The sequence below is a fragment of the Drosophila obscura genome, unplaced genomic scaffold (genome assembly GCF_018151105.1).
Source record: "Drosophila obscura isolate BZ-5 IFL unplaced genomic scaffold, ASM1815110v1 contig_97, whole genome shotgun sequence".
NCBI classification, from domain to species: Eukaryota; Metazoa; Arthropoda; class Insecta; order Diptera; family Drosophilidae; genus Drosophila; species Drosophila obscura.
The window spans coordinates 1,494,117-1,510,217 of NW_024542891.1; the positions used below are offsets into that span (position 1 = coordinate 1,494,117).

A 16,101-nucleotide genomic window follows, 5' to 3' on the forward strand; every position below is an offset into this window, starting at 1 on the left:
ATTACATAATTTAAATTAACAATTAAATATAGTTTAATTTTGATTCGTTTATAGTTAATGTTATGTCGTTATGGTTACAATTAAAAATTTAATTTAAGCATTAAAATTAGACCAAAAAAAAAAAATAATGGGTTCTAAAACTGCATTTCCAGGGATTCCCACACAGTTTGGATCCCATGTGAGCGTGTTCGTGAGCGAGACGACTGCTGTGGGCGTTATGAGAGCGCGTGTGTGTGTTTGGGTGTGAAGTGACTAAACCATATTTGAGTGTGTGGGTGTGGGTGGGTGTGAGGGTCAATTTCAGCTAGATTTTATATAAATATATATTTATGTATATATTTGTATGCATAGGTGTGTGTGTAGTTGGATTTCTCCCACGAGTACTGGAGTAACTGTGCTTTGTGGATATAGGGATATAGGTTATGTTCTTATACATACTCCACACAGCACAATCGTTTTTCTACACGGACAACAGCTGTGCGCGTGCGAGTGTGTGTGTTTTGTGATAATGGTCTTGGATGATTGGCTGCAATAAATAGCGGTATTTCTGGGGCAGCGGGACAGAGAGCGCTCCACGCCACGACAGAACGGTGGTGCACAAAAAAATTGTATTACATATTAATAGGCGATAAGGGATAACGCTTTAGGCTAATGTATAACTACAGGATTCTGTTGAACACATACGCCCACCATTGGCGATGAGGAAGAGGCATCGCTGCTGGCGCCTGTCGTCGAGCCACTGCTGTTCCCGGGTGCACCCGCAACCCCTCCCGCACCGACAGACCCAACGACCACATGTCGTCGCTGGCCAGCGGATTGCATTGGCAGTGGCAGTGGCATTGGCGGCAGCGGCAGGGGCATAAAGGCGGACACGGGCATGGGTACCGCGGTGCCGGCAGTGGCTCCCACCGATGCCGGCCCGGCTGGCCCGCCAGCCGCCGACGCACTAATCACACTGGAGTCGGTCATCATTAGGTGTGAGGCGGCCGCGGCGGCAGCAGCAGCAGCAGCTGCGGCCGCGGCCGCTGACATATTCCCGTAGTAGGGCAAGGATGTTGGCGCATAGTTGTTCGGCATCTGGAGCAAGGCCGGCACACGCATGCGTCCGTTGGGCGGTGGGGGCGGCATCACCTGGCCATGCGGCGGATCGCAGTCCATCGGATGCGGATAGCTGTTGCCGTACATGTGACGGCGACTGTTGCCGCCGCCACTGTTACTGTGACTGTTGCTGTTAATGTGGTTTAGGCTATTCAGACTGTTACTGTGACTGCTGTTGTTGCTGTTACTGTTGCTGTGGATGCTGCTGCTGTTGCTGCTGTGGTGGCTGTTGTGAACACCCAGCGCGGGCGGATGGGCGGCGGGCTGCAGACTGAGAGCAGAGAAGTTGTTCATAGCGCTGGCCGCGGCATTCGAGTGCATGAGTGCATGCAGACCTGTGAAGTAGAATGTCAAGAAGACAACTATTAGCGTCATTGTGTTTACATATTAACAGAGTAATTAACAATGGCCATGTAAAGCTCCCACAGAGGCGGAACACAACGGTAAATGGGGAGCTAAACATTTGGATACCCTTTCTCAAAGATGCATTCGTTTTTTTTTTTTTGTTGATTATATCATAAGTTTTTATTGAAGGTTTTTTTTCGCTTTTTTTTTTTTTGTAATTTCCTTTTGTTTTTTAAATTTTTATTATTTTTTTGTCTGCTTTAGTTTTTTTTATGAATTCCTTTTCCATACGGTTTTCTTTTTTTGGTAAAGTTTCCGTTTTGGTTTTCATTAATCATTAATAAATTACTTCGTACACGTTAAACTTAAACCATCCGCTGCGGTCTTTTTTATATTATATAAATGCCATACATGCTTATGCATGCAACTGTGTGTGTGTAAGTGTGTGTGTCGGTGTCTCGTCATCCTGATGTATTTTGTCGTTTAATTTTGTTTCTATTTAAATTTTATGTTGCAATACTGTGTCGTTGAACATTCGCCTGTTCCGGTTCTTCGTCAAACAAATGCATCATGGGGTTACTCCCTTCTTCTGTTGCTGTTATTGCACTGTACTATTTTACTATGTCCAAAATGTAAAGTTAACATGTATTCTCTTCCGTCAAATTGTGTGATGGTCTCTGTTAAGCACTGACTGAACGGGACAGGATCATTCTGTAGCACTTGAAGCTTCAAGGCTGCTGCTACTGCTTTTGCTTCGTTTAGCCAGTGCCTAACTGTTCAATCCATCTGTCTCGCTCTTTCACTCGCAATTTGCACGGTTTCTTCTTTTCGTCTATGTCCAAGTGGGTGGCTGTGTGTGTGTGTCTGTGTATTTTTGTATCTGTAAAGTTATCGACTTGTAAACACTCTTTCCATCCGGTTGCTGTCTTTCTTTATCGTTTGTTTGTGTTTTTTTTTTTTAGTATTTTACATAAGATTCGTTTAATTATTTCTCTCTGGTTCGTATTTAAATTCTTGAATTGGGTTCTCTCGGGGGCTAACCACTAAATTGTTAATTAATATTTACGGTTTATATGTATTTTTTTCGTATCCTCACATTCTTCGTATGTATGCGATCGTTTTGTCTCTCCGTCTGTCCTGTGACTGTCTGTCTGAATGTGTTTACAAATTAATTGAGTTGTGGGTCGTTTTTTGTTTTTTGTTTTTTTTTTGGGTCTTTGCTTCGTTTCATTTTCGGTAATTATTCGCATAATTATTCATAAATGTTATATATATAGATTTATGTATGTTAAATTTTATTAAATGCTAAAGTTCTTCCTTTTAGTACGTACTGATTTTTAATTTGTTATACGTTTTTATTTTCGCTTTGCATTCTTTTCCTTTCTTTTATTTTGTGAGTGTGTGTTATTTTTTGTCTGTACTTTTCTTCGTTCTTGTGTGTTGTTTACTAAACGCATTCATTCTCTCTGTTATTTATGTTCTTCAGTTAATTTTGCTTCGTTTTTTGGTTTGCTGTTTTTACATGCCTACGTTTTGCCTCGTTTCGATTCTCCCCTTTATTTTTATTTTTTGCTCTCTTTTTACAAACTATGATTTGTGTTTGGTTTTCAACTCGTATTTTGCATATACTATATATTCCGAATTATCTTTATTTTATTCCGCCCTCTCAATAAAAACTTGTATGTATATATGTATTTATATATACCATATGCATATATTTACCGTTGAGAGAGTGTAGGAGGTGTGTGTGTTTGTATGTGTGTCAATGTGTATGTGTGATCATGCAGGAGAAAGATGCCAACATTTGGAGGCTCTGTTAAACATACTACTCGTAACATAACAGTCTCTGACGTCCGTCTGTTCGTTACCATTGCTTTGCGTTAAGAGGGGGGGGAGGGCAGTGTATGTGGGGGTCGAATGTGCGCTTTTCGGTTGCGTTTCGTTATCACAAATAAGAGCGGCCTTTGTTAAGACCAGCTGCAATGTATGCTATAGCTTGTTCGCTCCCTTACTCACTCGATCGGATAGCGCTCTTCTCTATTGACCGTTAAGTTCAAGCCTCTAACGATAAAGAGACACAGAGAGAGGATGAGATCGAGAGCGAACAGTGTTGCCATCTGTTTTGAGTTCTCAGTCTAAGAAAGGATGTGTGTGTGTGCGTGTGTGTTTGCGTGTTAGTGAGAGGACAACAAAGGTAAGGGCGTGTGTGAATGAGTGGCAAGTGTGTGTGTGTGTGTTTGTGAATAGTAGGACAACAGAGGTTAGGTAGAGTGCTCGTCTGTGGTCTGTGTTGTGTCTGGTGTTTGCAGTATTTTACAAACTGATGATCCATCAGCATTCTGGCATATATATGTATGTATATGTTTTCATGTATAAGAAGTATGTATATATGTATGTATGAATGCTGCTGCTGTTGCGTATGTATATTATGTTCTTGCATATGTATAAACCGTTCCTGCTTTTCTTTACATATATGTATGCTATGTATATCCACTCGATTAGATACTACTGCAAATGCTGCGCACACACATATCGATCGTGTCCCGTACGTTACTATATATATACTATATATATATCTATCGTTTTTTCCTCCACCTCTCGCAGGAGTTGTGATTTAACCGTTAATATACTCGCTACTGTATCTCGTTACTTACGCATATATATATATTTATTTATATATATTTATATATATGTATGGCAGTCATTAAGAAAGTCGTTAAGGATTCCTCTTTTTATATTTTTTAAGTTTTTTTTTTGTTTTGTTTTTTTTTTTTTTTTTTCCTCTTTTTGTTCTTACACTACACGCCTATTATTTCTCTTCTTTCCTATGTTTGCTTCACTCTACAATTTCTATATGCTTAAAATCTAAGTATCATTTAGCCCATTTGTTTTTGTTTTGCGTAATTTGAGTTGATTTAAAAAAAAACGTAATTATGTGAACGTTGAACATTTAACACACGATTGTATTTCCTTCATTTGGAGCGTCTAAAATGCGGGAGCATACACATTTAAATATTTATATTCTATAAAAAAAAATAATCTAATAAATAAATAAAAGAAACGCACCACACATACTTTTTTTTGTAGGAAAAAGAGTTGTGTGTGGATCAATAGAGATAGAGAGAGAATGTGAGTGAGTGAGTGTGAGAGAATTACACACAGAGAGACTGAGTGAGAGAGAGAGAGAGAGCGCTGCTGAGAGAGTGGAGCCTCTTATATTATTTACAATTGCTCTGGCTCTGGGCTCTCTCTCGCCAGCGATCACACGCTGTTAATGCTACCCGTATGACTACTGCTTCTGCTTCTACTCCACTGCTGTTTGCCATTGCTACTTCGCTGCGTTGTCCATCACTCGGCGGTGGAGCCTCTTTACTGTGAATGTGACTGTGGAGGCGGCGGCGGTGGCATCCTTGTTGTTGCCGGCGATGATCCTGCTGATGCTGATGCTGTCGCTCCAGTTATCGGTCATCGGCGTTCATCTTTGTTATCGGTAACATGTTTGTTATCAATCAATCAATCAATATTGTTTTTATTTGAATATTTGTAAGACGCGCGCGTGTTTGCGATTGTATGCGTGTTTGTTAGAAAGAGAGAGGAACATACAGATCATTGTATTTTTTTTTTGTTTTTTAATTTCTCTTTTGTTGCTACTTTTGTCAGAAAGAATTGATTTTTGCATTGCCTTCTACAATTTCATAATTATAATTATAATTACAAAAATGAAACTAAAAACTAAAGACAAATAAAGATTACATGGAGATATACATACATATGTATGTATGTATGTATGCTTAAGAAATACGGTACGGGTACGAGGTACGGGGGGTATAGGTTTTGGATAACTAAACATTAGAAATCGATAAAAAAAAAAAAATAAAACAAAAACCAAAAGGCAAGGCACGGGGGAGGGGGGCATACACACAAATCATAATTGCTGCAACACTCTCTACAGAAGAAAAATCACAAGAAACGAAACGAAAGACCCGCTCTAAATGGGGCAGCTACAAAACAACAGCATGGATGATGATGGAACAATGATGATTGGGGGAAAGGATACTCCTCTCTACTAGTGCTACCACTCACCATGACTATGGGCATCCACCACAGACGTTGACGACGATGCACCGCCCGGACCCGCCAGTGGCATTGGCAGTGACATCGGGTTGCTGCGCCGCCGCTACTGCCAATCCAGAGCCAGTGCTGCCGCCGCTGCCATTGCCACCGCCGGTTGTTGTCGTTGATGAGGTGGTGGAGGATGAACTGGCCGCTGCTGCTGCTGCCGCTGCGGCCGCTGAACTGGCAGAGACGGCACTGCTGGTGCTTGCACCAGGTCCACCGCCACCACCACTGCAGCCACCGCCACCACCGCCGCTGGCACCACTGCCACCGGCACCAGCATTCGCTGTGGCACCCGCGCCGCTTGTGTTGGTCGACTCGTCGGCGGTGCGCTTGAAGAAGTTATGTTGCAAGGCATAGTACGGTGTGACGCGCGTCTTTGGGTCAAAGTCCAGCATGCGCAATATCAGATCCTTGAACTTGAGATAATCTGACACCGAATGTCCTGGCTCGTCCAATCGCCTTCCACCCGGTCCGCCCGTCTCCACACCGAGTATGTCATGGAGCTTTCGTGATCCTGGCGGCTTATATTTGCGCCCATTCTGGTTCTTTTTCAGGACATAGGAGCCATCGGTGACGATCTTGTCAAAGAACTTGCGCGTCTTGTGCGCCTGATCGAGCAGATATTTGGGCGGCATACCCAGAACCTCGACAATCTTGTTCATCTGATCGACCTCATTGCAGCCAGAGAAGAGCGGCTCTCCCGTATGCATCTCAACCAAAATGCAACCCAGCGACCACATATCGATGGCCAGATCGTACTGTATGCCCAGTAGCACCTCTGGCGATCGATAGAAACGCGACTGGATATAGTGATAGATCTGTAAAAAAAAAAAAAAACAATATAAGATTAGAACAGATCTCTGTGTATTGTTTGGCGGGCTCCACTTACGCGCTGTCCCAACTGGCAGGAGCTGCCAAAGTCAACAATTTTGATGGCCGAGCGCTTCGGGTTGCATAGCAAGATATTCTCGGGCTTCAAATCACAGTGTATTATGTTCAGTTCGGGCGTGCTAAGGAACAGCAGCGCCGTGCACAGTTGCTGCGCAAATTTGCGCGTGAGGTTCAGCGAGACGCCGCGGAAATTTGTGTTCCTAAGCAGATCGTACAGGTTGTATGAGAGCAGCTCGAAGACCAGGCACAGATGGTTGCGCCACATAAAGTGACGCTTGAGCTTGACTAAAGAATTGGGCGATGGATAGATCGATTAATATTTATAGATAATAATGGGAAATATTCAAACAGATATAGATATTCATACCGATATAATATTTATTTTCAGCATCCGCACGATTCATCATTTCGAGAAGCTTGACCTCGATTTGTGCCTGATTTAGGAACGGTTTCTTATTCTTAATTATTTTGATCGCCACATGGCATTGCTCCTCGTGATCGTAGGCCTTTACCACTTGGCCGAAACTGCCTTTGCCTGAGGTGTAAAGGATATAGAAGAAGATTTAGTAGATATAGCTGATACATATGTATACACAAGTGTCTACGCACCAATTAGCGAATCAATCTCATAGCGATCCAAGAACTTTTCACCGTTCTTGATTATATAATCATGATTATCGTCGTCATAGCCATCGTTATATAATTTGCGCTCCTTTTTGTTGGACGAATCGTCGTCGCCTTGTGTCTGCTGGGCACGTCGCTTCTTTTTCGCATAGTATACCTATGAAAAGCAATACAAGAAAAATTGGTTTAATAATCGTCATCGGAATCATAAACAAATGATAAATAAGTGATAAATATATTGGTTATAATGGTTATCAGCTCTGTGTGCGACCTTTGCCAATCAATAATTATGGGTGCAAATCGATAATTATCGATGTCATACAAAAGCATGTTATAGTAAATACTTATAAGCCGATTTCCCCTATTTAGATCTTGTATACCGATGGATGGAAACATTTCCAAAAGTGGTTTCCCTGTTTTCCCATGAACGAAAAAGGTTTCTCAATCGGAAATTTATCTAAATGATTAAATTGTTTTCCAACGAGCATCCCAGATAAATAAATCAAGTAAAATTGAGGCATTGTTTGGTTGAAAATCAAGAAATTTGTCTTTAGAATTGATTAATTTATTGATTTATGATTTATTGATTCTTTTCTATTTTATTTCTTTTCTTAATTCGCTTTTCGATCAATGATCGATATTCGACATTAAAATTCCCGATATATCTGAATTTATCGCAAAGGAAATACAAAAAGTCCCATTTGCACGGTTTTGCTCTCTCCCCCATGCAAACACGCGATTCTACTGGACGAAAAGTGTGGCAAAAACGCCCCTGTTAACACTTCGATAACTGCTCCACTGAGAGCGAGTGCTCTGCTCCACGTAGATGGCGGGAGGGGGCAAAGGCAGGGCACGGCATCCCATTCAGGCCAGTTATCCCGTTACTTCCACTTCATCAGAGACAAATGTAAACATTGCCCCCCACCCCTCGAACCGGCGACAGCGGCGACTACGCGACGGCTCCTGTGCCTCCTGCCTCAACCCTAGCCGCTTTCCTATCTATTAGGCAGCGGCAAGAGCAGCAGAACACAGAGCACACAAAAAAAAAGGAGGTTGCGCTTGGAAAAAAGTTGTTGCTAACGCGGCAAGCATGCGGCAGTGCGAGCGAGATGTCCTGCTTTTTGGTGGAGGGCCCTTTGCAGGACCTTTGCAGACCCCCGATGCGCAGAGAGGAGTAGCAGGAGCAGCAGAGCGGACAACGTTGGTGAAGAGAGCGAGAGCGCGTGTGCTGTGCTGCGCTGTGGGTGGGCTGGGAGAGTTTTTCAACAACGCCTAAAAGCTGGCTGCACGGACGAATATAGGGCTGCGTCTACTCGTTGTAGAAGTTGAGCGAGAGAATGGATAGCGAGAGAGAGAGAGAGAGCGCGCCCCAATGCTCTCCAAAAATGGGTGTATGCTTTTGCTTTTGCTGTGGCAATGACTGTTTTTTTATTTTTTGCAGGGCAACAAAAGCCGTCGCCGGCGTCACAGTTAATCTGCAAATGGCTCTGTGTCTCTCCCTCTCTCCTCTCTGTGTTTCCTGTTATCTCCTTAGTAGAATGACGATGCATGACGCGGCACTGCACTCGCGATGATAACGCTGGCCACACTAATCCTGTAACGATGTAACGGGGCATAGGCACACACACCTCAGACATCTGGCTGTCTCATTCACTCTTGTAGCTTGAGCATATTTTGTGCTTGGGCGCGATTTTTCATCGATTCTGTTCGATTATTCAGCGCTTCCATGACCCTCGAATATCTGTGCATGATTTTTCAACGACTCTGCTCGCATATTCAGCGATCTGGGGCCCCCAAAAGCAGTTGAGTATGGTCAGTTCTCGAACACTGATCGATTAATCAGAAAAGCTATGTGGATTTGTCATGGATTCTGTTCGATCTGTTTCTCGATCTATGGCTAATATCTATGAGAAGGTGAGTAATCGATTGTCACCAATTCGGTTCCGATTCATGATGCCCACAATAGTTGTATGATTTGCGATAGACTCAATCATTAATAGATCTATGGATAAGCAATCGATTGTCATCAATTCTGTTTGATCATCAATCAGATATATATTCGAATTTCTTTGCCTGAAAAAAAAAATGCTCCTATAGACGAACGCCAAGGAAGAGACTTTTACATCCATATGAAAGGTTGCACAAGCATCAAAGCCAGATACAAGACAGGTACAAATAAGGAACCAAGGACTAGCGCAGGCAGATAGGTCATGGGTTCGAGAATGAAATTATGTATCACCCACCACGCACCCCACCCACGCACCAAATGATGCGCTCGCCCCAAACCATCGCTCAAGGCTGGGAATTGGGTCTCGTCGTCGCTATAATACAACGGTGTATATGACACATGAGACATGACAATTCCTTGGCCGGCGTGCGATGACAGTTTCCATGTGGAGCCATGTGTCGTCGTCAGGCGCTTTGTTTAGAACTTTTGGCAGAAGGCAGCAGGCATTTGGTACGAGTAGAAGGTATCAGGCGACAGACACAGTAGCGTTGCGTGTCTCTTTGTGTCTTTGTGGCTGTTGTCAACGTCTTCTCGTCCCACGTCAATCGAAACGCTAACAAAAATACGACCCGTAACGGGGTCAAGGACAAACGTACGAGCACGAGTACGAGTATCTTTAGAGCGCCCCACAGCACATACAATATATCTGTCAGCAGATCTGATTCTGATCGAACTACTACGAATATCATAAAAACCAAAAGGCAAAGAGGATAGATGGATAGATGTATGGATGGATGCCAAGGTTCCGTTTCGTCTGGCATCAGATCGTAGGTCGTTTCGCATCGCATCGCATAGCAAAATACACATTTCACATATCGCATCAGTACTCACCTCATTGATGTGCTTATAGGTCTTTATCAGATCGACGCTCAGCTTTCGTAATGGTCCTGAAGCGGGATCACGAAAGTGTGCGGGAATGCGGGCCTGCATGGCACGCACCTCCGACGAAGACGAAGGACTAGGGTGCTGTTCGGAGAAAGAAAAAGCAATAATAAATTAAAAATGATAAATGATATCTCTGTTAAATCTACAGTCTTCGAGTTTCTTTTTTTATATTATTCTATATATTAAAAATTTTAGGAATTTTATTAAGTCTAGATAAATGAAGAATCGGAGTTGCCCATGCTTTTGTATAAATAATTTGTATATTTTTGTACTTACATGATGCATCACATCACGATGCGTGGCAGGCAGATCCTCTTCAACCACAAAGCGACCATAGAGCGGTGCATGACGCTGTCTACCACCGCCGCCGCCACCACCGCTACCGCCGCCCTGCGATGTGTCCACGGCAACGGTGCCCGCACTGGACCCATAAGCAGATACTAGACGATCGCCAGAGAGAAAGAGAAATTATCAATGAGTGTCACTGTTTCAGTCAGCATATTAGTGCAATATAATGGAAATATTCTCTTAAGATATTATTGAAAATTTAGAAGTGCTTATTTAAAATAATAGGACACGATATTTTTTTATATTAAGAAAGAAAAAAAAGTGTCCTTCCCCTTATGGCCAAACTTGAAAGAGTATAAACGTCATTAAGAAATCATCTAGGCATTTGGTGGAGTTTTCTTCACCACAGTTTTGAGGATATTCTGCACTTATTTTGAGGGATAGAATAGCCAACAATTTTAAGGATTGGTAATAAATTTACCCATTATTCAGCTGATATTAAATATTTTTAATGCACAAAAAATTGGGACTAAAGTTAAAGGGAGACAATTTTTTGCGGGTGCTAATGTTAAAGGACTTTTTTTTGACAAAAATGTAGCTTATTTTTTTTTAAGTTTTAGATAGTTCCTGAAAAGTTCTAGGCCCTATATATATTATATCATATTAACTATGATATTATCTCAATCAGTATTAAAACCTCAGTTGTATTTCTGTGTGTGTTTTCTGTATGGTTTTTATTGGTTCAATGACCGATGGGAAGCGCTCTTTGGCCCCAGAACGAACAAAATGCACCTGTTCTCTCGAGAAACACACACCTGACGTACAGGGGAAGACGCTGCCAGCGGCAGCACACGAATGCTGCCAAAATGATGATAATGATGATCAGAGGAGAGAGAGAGAGGAAAACAACGTATGAAGAACGGAGAAGCAGAAGCAGAAGCAGCAGCAGCAAAAAAGAAAGGCAGCAGAAGAGTCGGTACAGAAATACCTTTTACCTTCTTTAATTTTAGAACCAGACGGAACTTAAAATTATTACACAATATGCAAGCCGATGCGGGAAGACAAGCAGCAGATCATCTCGCAGTGGCAGTGGCATTCGCACACTCACAAACATACACACATATGTATGTATGTATGTAATTCTACTGCTTTCATGTGTTGCCATGTTCCTCCCATCCTTCTCTCTGCCTCTCTCTCTCTCTCTCGTATTCTCTGTGTGTTTGCTTTGTGGATCAAAAATAGCCTCTAACGAAGAAAACAAACAACGCAAAAGGGGAGGGAAGAACAGTAGCATTTACTGTGTTGTTTTTTGTTTTGTTGCGTTTGGATGATTGATATTGCATTTCATCATACATGAATGAAGAAGCAAAAGACGGCCGATGATTAATCGATTAATCCATCAATAAACGAAAGATGGAAACTCTAGACTTGGAACGGAAGAAGAACTAGAGAGATGGAACGCAAAAAACACACAATATAGGGAATGTTTGTTGGAGTTGGAACGCAGCAAATACTGGATGTAAAATTATGATCAGTGGAAAGGATGATATAGGCCACAACATAGGAGGGGTTCTATCATAAAAGAATGAATAAAGACGAGGATTAATCGATGATTAATCGACTGTTTCATCAATCAAAGCACGGAAGAAGCATTAAATATGGAACAGGAAACACTTGAGATATCTCAATCTGATGCCAACAAAACGGAGAGAGAGAACTATGAAGATGAATCCTTCGATCAACGGAAAAGGGAAACCCTAGAGAAGAGCACGACTGAAACCACTAAGAAATGGAATGAGAAGAATAACTAGAGATGGAACAGCAGAGAGCCGCGTGATTGCAACGTCAAATGAATCTGGGATATGAAAATCGGGACACACAATACTAGGAAAGAAGGATATGAAACTGTGCAACACTTTTGAGACGGGGATGCTGAATTTCATAAGCTTACAACTGTAGGATGTCGCAGGTATTGCGTGATGATGATTCTGCTTCTGTCCACCGCCGCTGCCGATCAAGATATTGCCATCCCGCTGATCTGCTGTCGGGAAAGAAGAGTTCCCTCGCTGGACTCTGTGGAATCGGGAGTTGATGCTGACTTGGACCAAGATCTAAATGATCATGACCATTATTAGCTCCATCGTAGCTCCTCACACGATGCTGACAGCCAATTTGTGCCAAATAATTGATGTAATGGGGCGGCGGCGGTAGTGGCGGCAGCGGCGCCTCCTTAAGCATTGATGATGGGGGGTTTAGGTCGCGTGCAGCAAAGGGTTGCATGTACGAGGATGCATGTGATGATGATGACGACGACCAGGCGCCGCCACCGCTGCCGCTACCGCTACCGGATGCTGTGCCAGTGTCAGTGGCCTTCTCGTGTCCATTTACAACGCTGCCGCCGTTCATTGACTGCCAATAAAGCAAAGCCGTTGACATCTTTGTTTGATCTTCACACTCTCACAAAATATTTATCTGTATTTTTATTGGGGATTTCCGCTTTATCTGTTTGCTTTCTTCTGGGAAGCGAGGTTGGGAGAAGAGGTTATGATCGGAACACTCCTTGATTTTGGGCTGCAATTCTCTCCACACAGCTGTTTCACATTACTTCCTTCCACTTTACTTTCAGAAAGAGATTAGACATCAAAAGAACATAACTCTCTGTACACTTATCCATCCATGGGATGGTTAATTGTGGCAACAGCTCTTGTAGAAGTTACTTTTTAGTGTTGTTTTTGCACTTGACTTTTCGCAAGTCGGAAGTCGCGCCGCATCGCGCGATCTGCGTCCCGTGAAAATTCAACAAAAACTGCGGTAATTTTCTTGGCCCCAAAGTCTTGCCCATTCGTTGTCGCAGTCGCAGTCGTTGTGCGATTTATTTATACGGAACAGCATTTTCGTTGTCGTCGTTGTTTTCGCTGTCGCTTTAGTCAGTGAGTGCATTTCTGGTGCTCTCATGACGTGATCATCATCATCATCATCAAAAAGTAGGGGATGCGAGCGATCGTATCGCAGGGGCAGAGTTTGCAGTCGATGCTCAGCAGGGTGGACCACTAGAGATCAGCGCGCTGTCAACGATCACACGAAACAGTGTTGATGAGCTACAATTTGGTTAGCTCTGAATGCAGTCTAGTGTTGGTTAAGTCACTGAAGAAGCAGTACGAAAAATAAAATATACATATATCCTTTTCATTGCAACACGCTTGGAAACTGTATTGGGCAGCTCTGGAGGCGCTTGAAGTGTTGTTTACGTTACTGAAGGGAACTGTAGGGAATGCAATCAATTCGCTGTGTGAGTCACCATAATGACACTGCACTTTTATTGGTATTCACTTTTCTTAGCATCCCAACAGCTTAGATCAGTGTTCTGCCTGTTTGCCAGTGTTGTATGAGTGCCAAAAAGAGCAGTAAAACATGGTAGCATGTCAAATCCGCTGGAAAGATGCGTTTTTAGATTGATTTAACTTTTTTCTGCTTTCGCTTCTAGTGTTGGACAAATTTTCAATAAAGAAGTTTTATCATTGTAATCAATATATGTATCTTTCCCTCTTTCTCTCTGTTGCGTATTTTCTTTTTTGTCACATCTGTTTTTTTTTTGCTCGCCAGACAGACACCCCAGTTGGCTGGGAGAGTTCCGCTTTCAGAGATAATGGAATTTCAATAATGTCAGATACATAGAGACGGAAGTGATTCTACAGAATGTGCAGCGCGAAAGGTGCGGGTGCGGGTGCGGTTGCATCCCCTGCACTTTTCTCGGAAGCAGAAAAATTCTTCTTTTTTTTTTTTGTTTACAAAAAGTAAATTCAAAGTGAAAGTGTACTTATCCATTTAGTTACGAAACGCACTGTACCAACGAGTAGTGTGTGTGTGTGCGTGTGTGTCTGGGTCTGGCATGCCTGTCAAAGGATAATTTTGGACTCGCGCACTCGCGCGCTGAAACCCCAATTATAAAATGGTTATAAATAAATTGAACGTTTGCCAATCGATGGAAAGAGTTGAATGATAAATGACTTGGACACCACAAAAATAGAGAGAGAGAGAGCGAAAGATACACACTCGAATACACCGACAGATAGTGAAGGAGAGTAGGAGAGAGAAGCTTCTATTTATAGAAATCTCTGTTTATAATATGTGTTCCCCGCAATTGCCATTACGACAAACGTCTGTGTCTGTCGTCTGACAAGCTGTCGCTCTGTCTCACTGTCGTTGTGTCAGTTCCAACCCAAAAATAGTTGACGACATTTTGCATTTGCAGGTTTTTGCATCACAGGAATGGGAACGCAGAGAGAGCGCAATCGCAGGCTGTTCGTAAAAAATACATGATTGAAGGAATGGACGATGAATGACGCAGATGGATTGTTGGTTGTATGATGCAGCAGTGTGTTGTTCTCCTCTTTCTTACTTCTATTACTGCTCGCAGCACATTGCAATCAATCGCAGATATGCAGAGGAGTACATCCGCCTGGTGACCGCAGCAGCAAGTGGAGCGCAGACCCTGAAGGTGAGTGAGTCATGTGGAATGGGCGGAACATATGGCGCCACAGCTAATCATTGCCACCATAACCACCCACCCCCAACCATTAGCTCCCCTCCTTTTTGTAGTTTGTAGTATGCACCCAAAAAGTAAATAAGTGGAAGACCCCGTCATGCAATGCCACCGGAGTGGCAGAGCAGCGGAAACGTCGCACAAGGTGAGTGATAAGCAAACAGTGGACACAAAATACTAACTGTTAACGACTCTGCTCTCCCTCCCTGTCCAAACAGGGGCATATTGTTGGACCTCCCAATGCGTGACACTTCATGACAATAAGTAGAAAATCTCTTTAAATAATTTTCGGATTTTTGACCATTACTGATTTACAAGATTTATCCTAGCGATCTAGTCTAAAATAATGCCCATCGGAGAACTCTCATAGCCGGAACATAGGAAAATGAGTGCTAATAAATTAGTAAGTTTGAGGATAAATTCCTTTATTTCAGGCTGCACAAGGAATCGAGTGTATTTGCCTTGAATGCCTGCTGGTGTTTCTCCCTGATTTCTGTACAGAGTGACGTTAGTTGCAGCTCAAACACTACATCAAATGTGACCCCCCAGATTTCATAGTAAACTTTCGAGGGTATTATTATTATTATTACAAAACTTTGCTGTATTGTAAAGACTAGTCGGCCTCTGTTTATGTTGAACAGAGTTTTTTCGATAACCAAATCGGACTGCGACAGCTGTTTGCACGCATTCACTATTTGTTGTTGAACAGACCAATTTTTCGAGATCCAACTTTGAGGCTGGCTTAAAAAAAATGTATAAAAAGGGCACAAGTTCAATTGCCCTGTTAATGGTGTCAAATTCATTTCAACGCACCAATAAGTTAGGCGGCAGCGCCTAGCTTTCTGTTTTTAAAAAGTAAATCGGATTTTTGTATGAAAGTGAAAACCGGAGCCTATGCTGTATTATATTTTTATAATTTTTAATTTCTTGAGGGAGACGGTACTTACATTTCTGTTTATTCTTATCCATAACGCCGCCGCTATTCGTATCCTCTAATCTATACATGTGGGGGCTGATGTTTTTTGTTGGTTTACGCGGTTGAATGATTAATGAATTAGTTCTTAGATTTATCTAAATATATATATATATATATCGTGTGTGTATATATATATATATTTTTTTTATTTTACTCTTTATATATATATAACATATGTATATGTTTGAATATATACTATATATTTATATATATCTATGTATATATATTGCGTTACTTCTTCATATGATTTTGGATAAATTGAATCAAATTATGTCAGATTTTGGTTGATTTAGTTTTTTGTTTGTGAATTTCTATAAATTAACT

At 42.1% G+C, this 16,101-nt stretch overlaps 1 protein-coding gene and 1 long non-coding RNA gene across 3 annotated transcripts; one reads left to right on the forward strand and one right to left on the reverse strand.

Moving 5' to 3' along the window:
• Positions 1-287: 287 nt before the first annotated feature.
• On the reverse strand, positions 288-15,872 carry LOC111066273 (serine/threonine-protein kinase minibrain). Its single transcript, XM_022354750.2, is given in 9 exon segments — positions 288-1,433; positions 5,527-5,606; positions 5,608-6,380; positions 6,452-6,738; positions 6,821-6,988; positions 7,063-7,234; positions 9,917-10,051; positions 10,247-10,410; positions 15,749-15,872. Coding segments are annotated over 9 exon segments (2,622 nt in total). The 5' UTR covers positions 15,807-15,872; the 3' UTR covers positions 288-648.
• LOC121405473 lies at positions 14,017-15,335 on the forward strand. 2 transcript variants are annotated; one of them, XR_005968596.1, is made up of 4 exons: positions 14,017-14,620; positions 14,676-14,756; positions 14,840-14,946; positions 15,020-15,335. It is a non-coding gene; the product is annotated as an uncharacterized LOC121405473 (long non-coding RNA). The 2 variants fall into 2 exon arrangements; XR_005968595.1 differs by having other exon boundaries at positions 14,017-14,617.
• Positions 15,873-16,101: the final 229 nt, after the last annotated feature.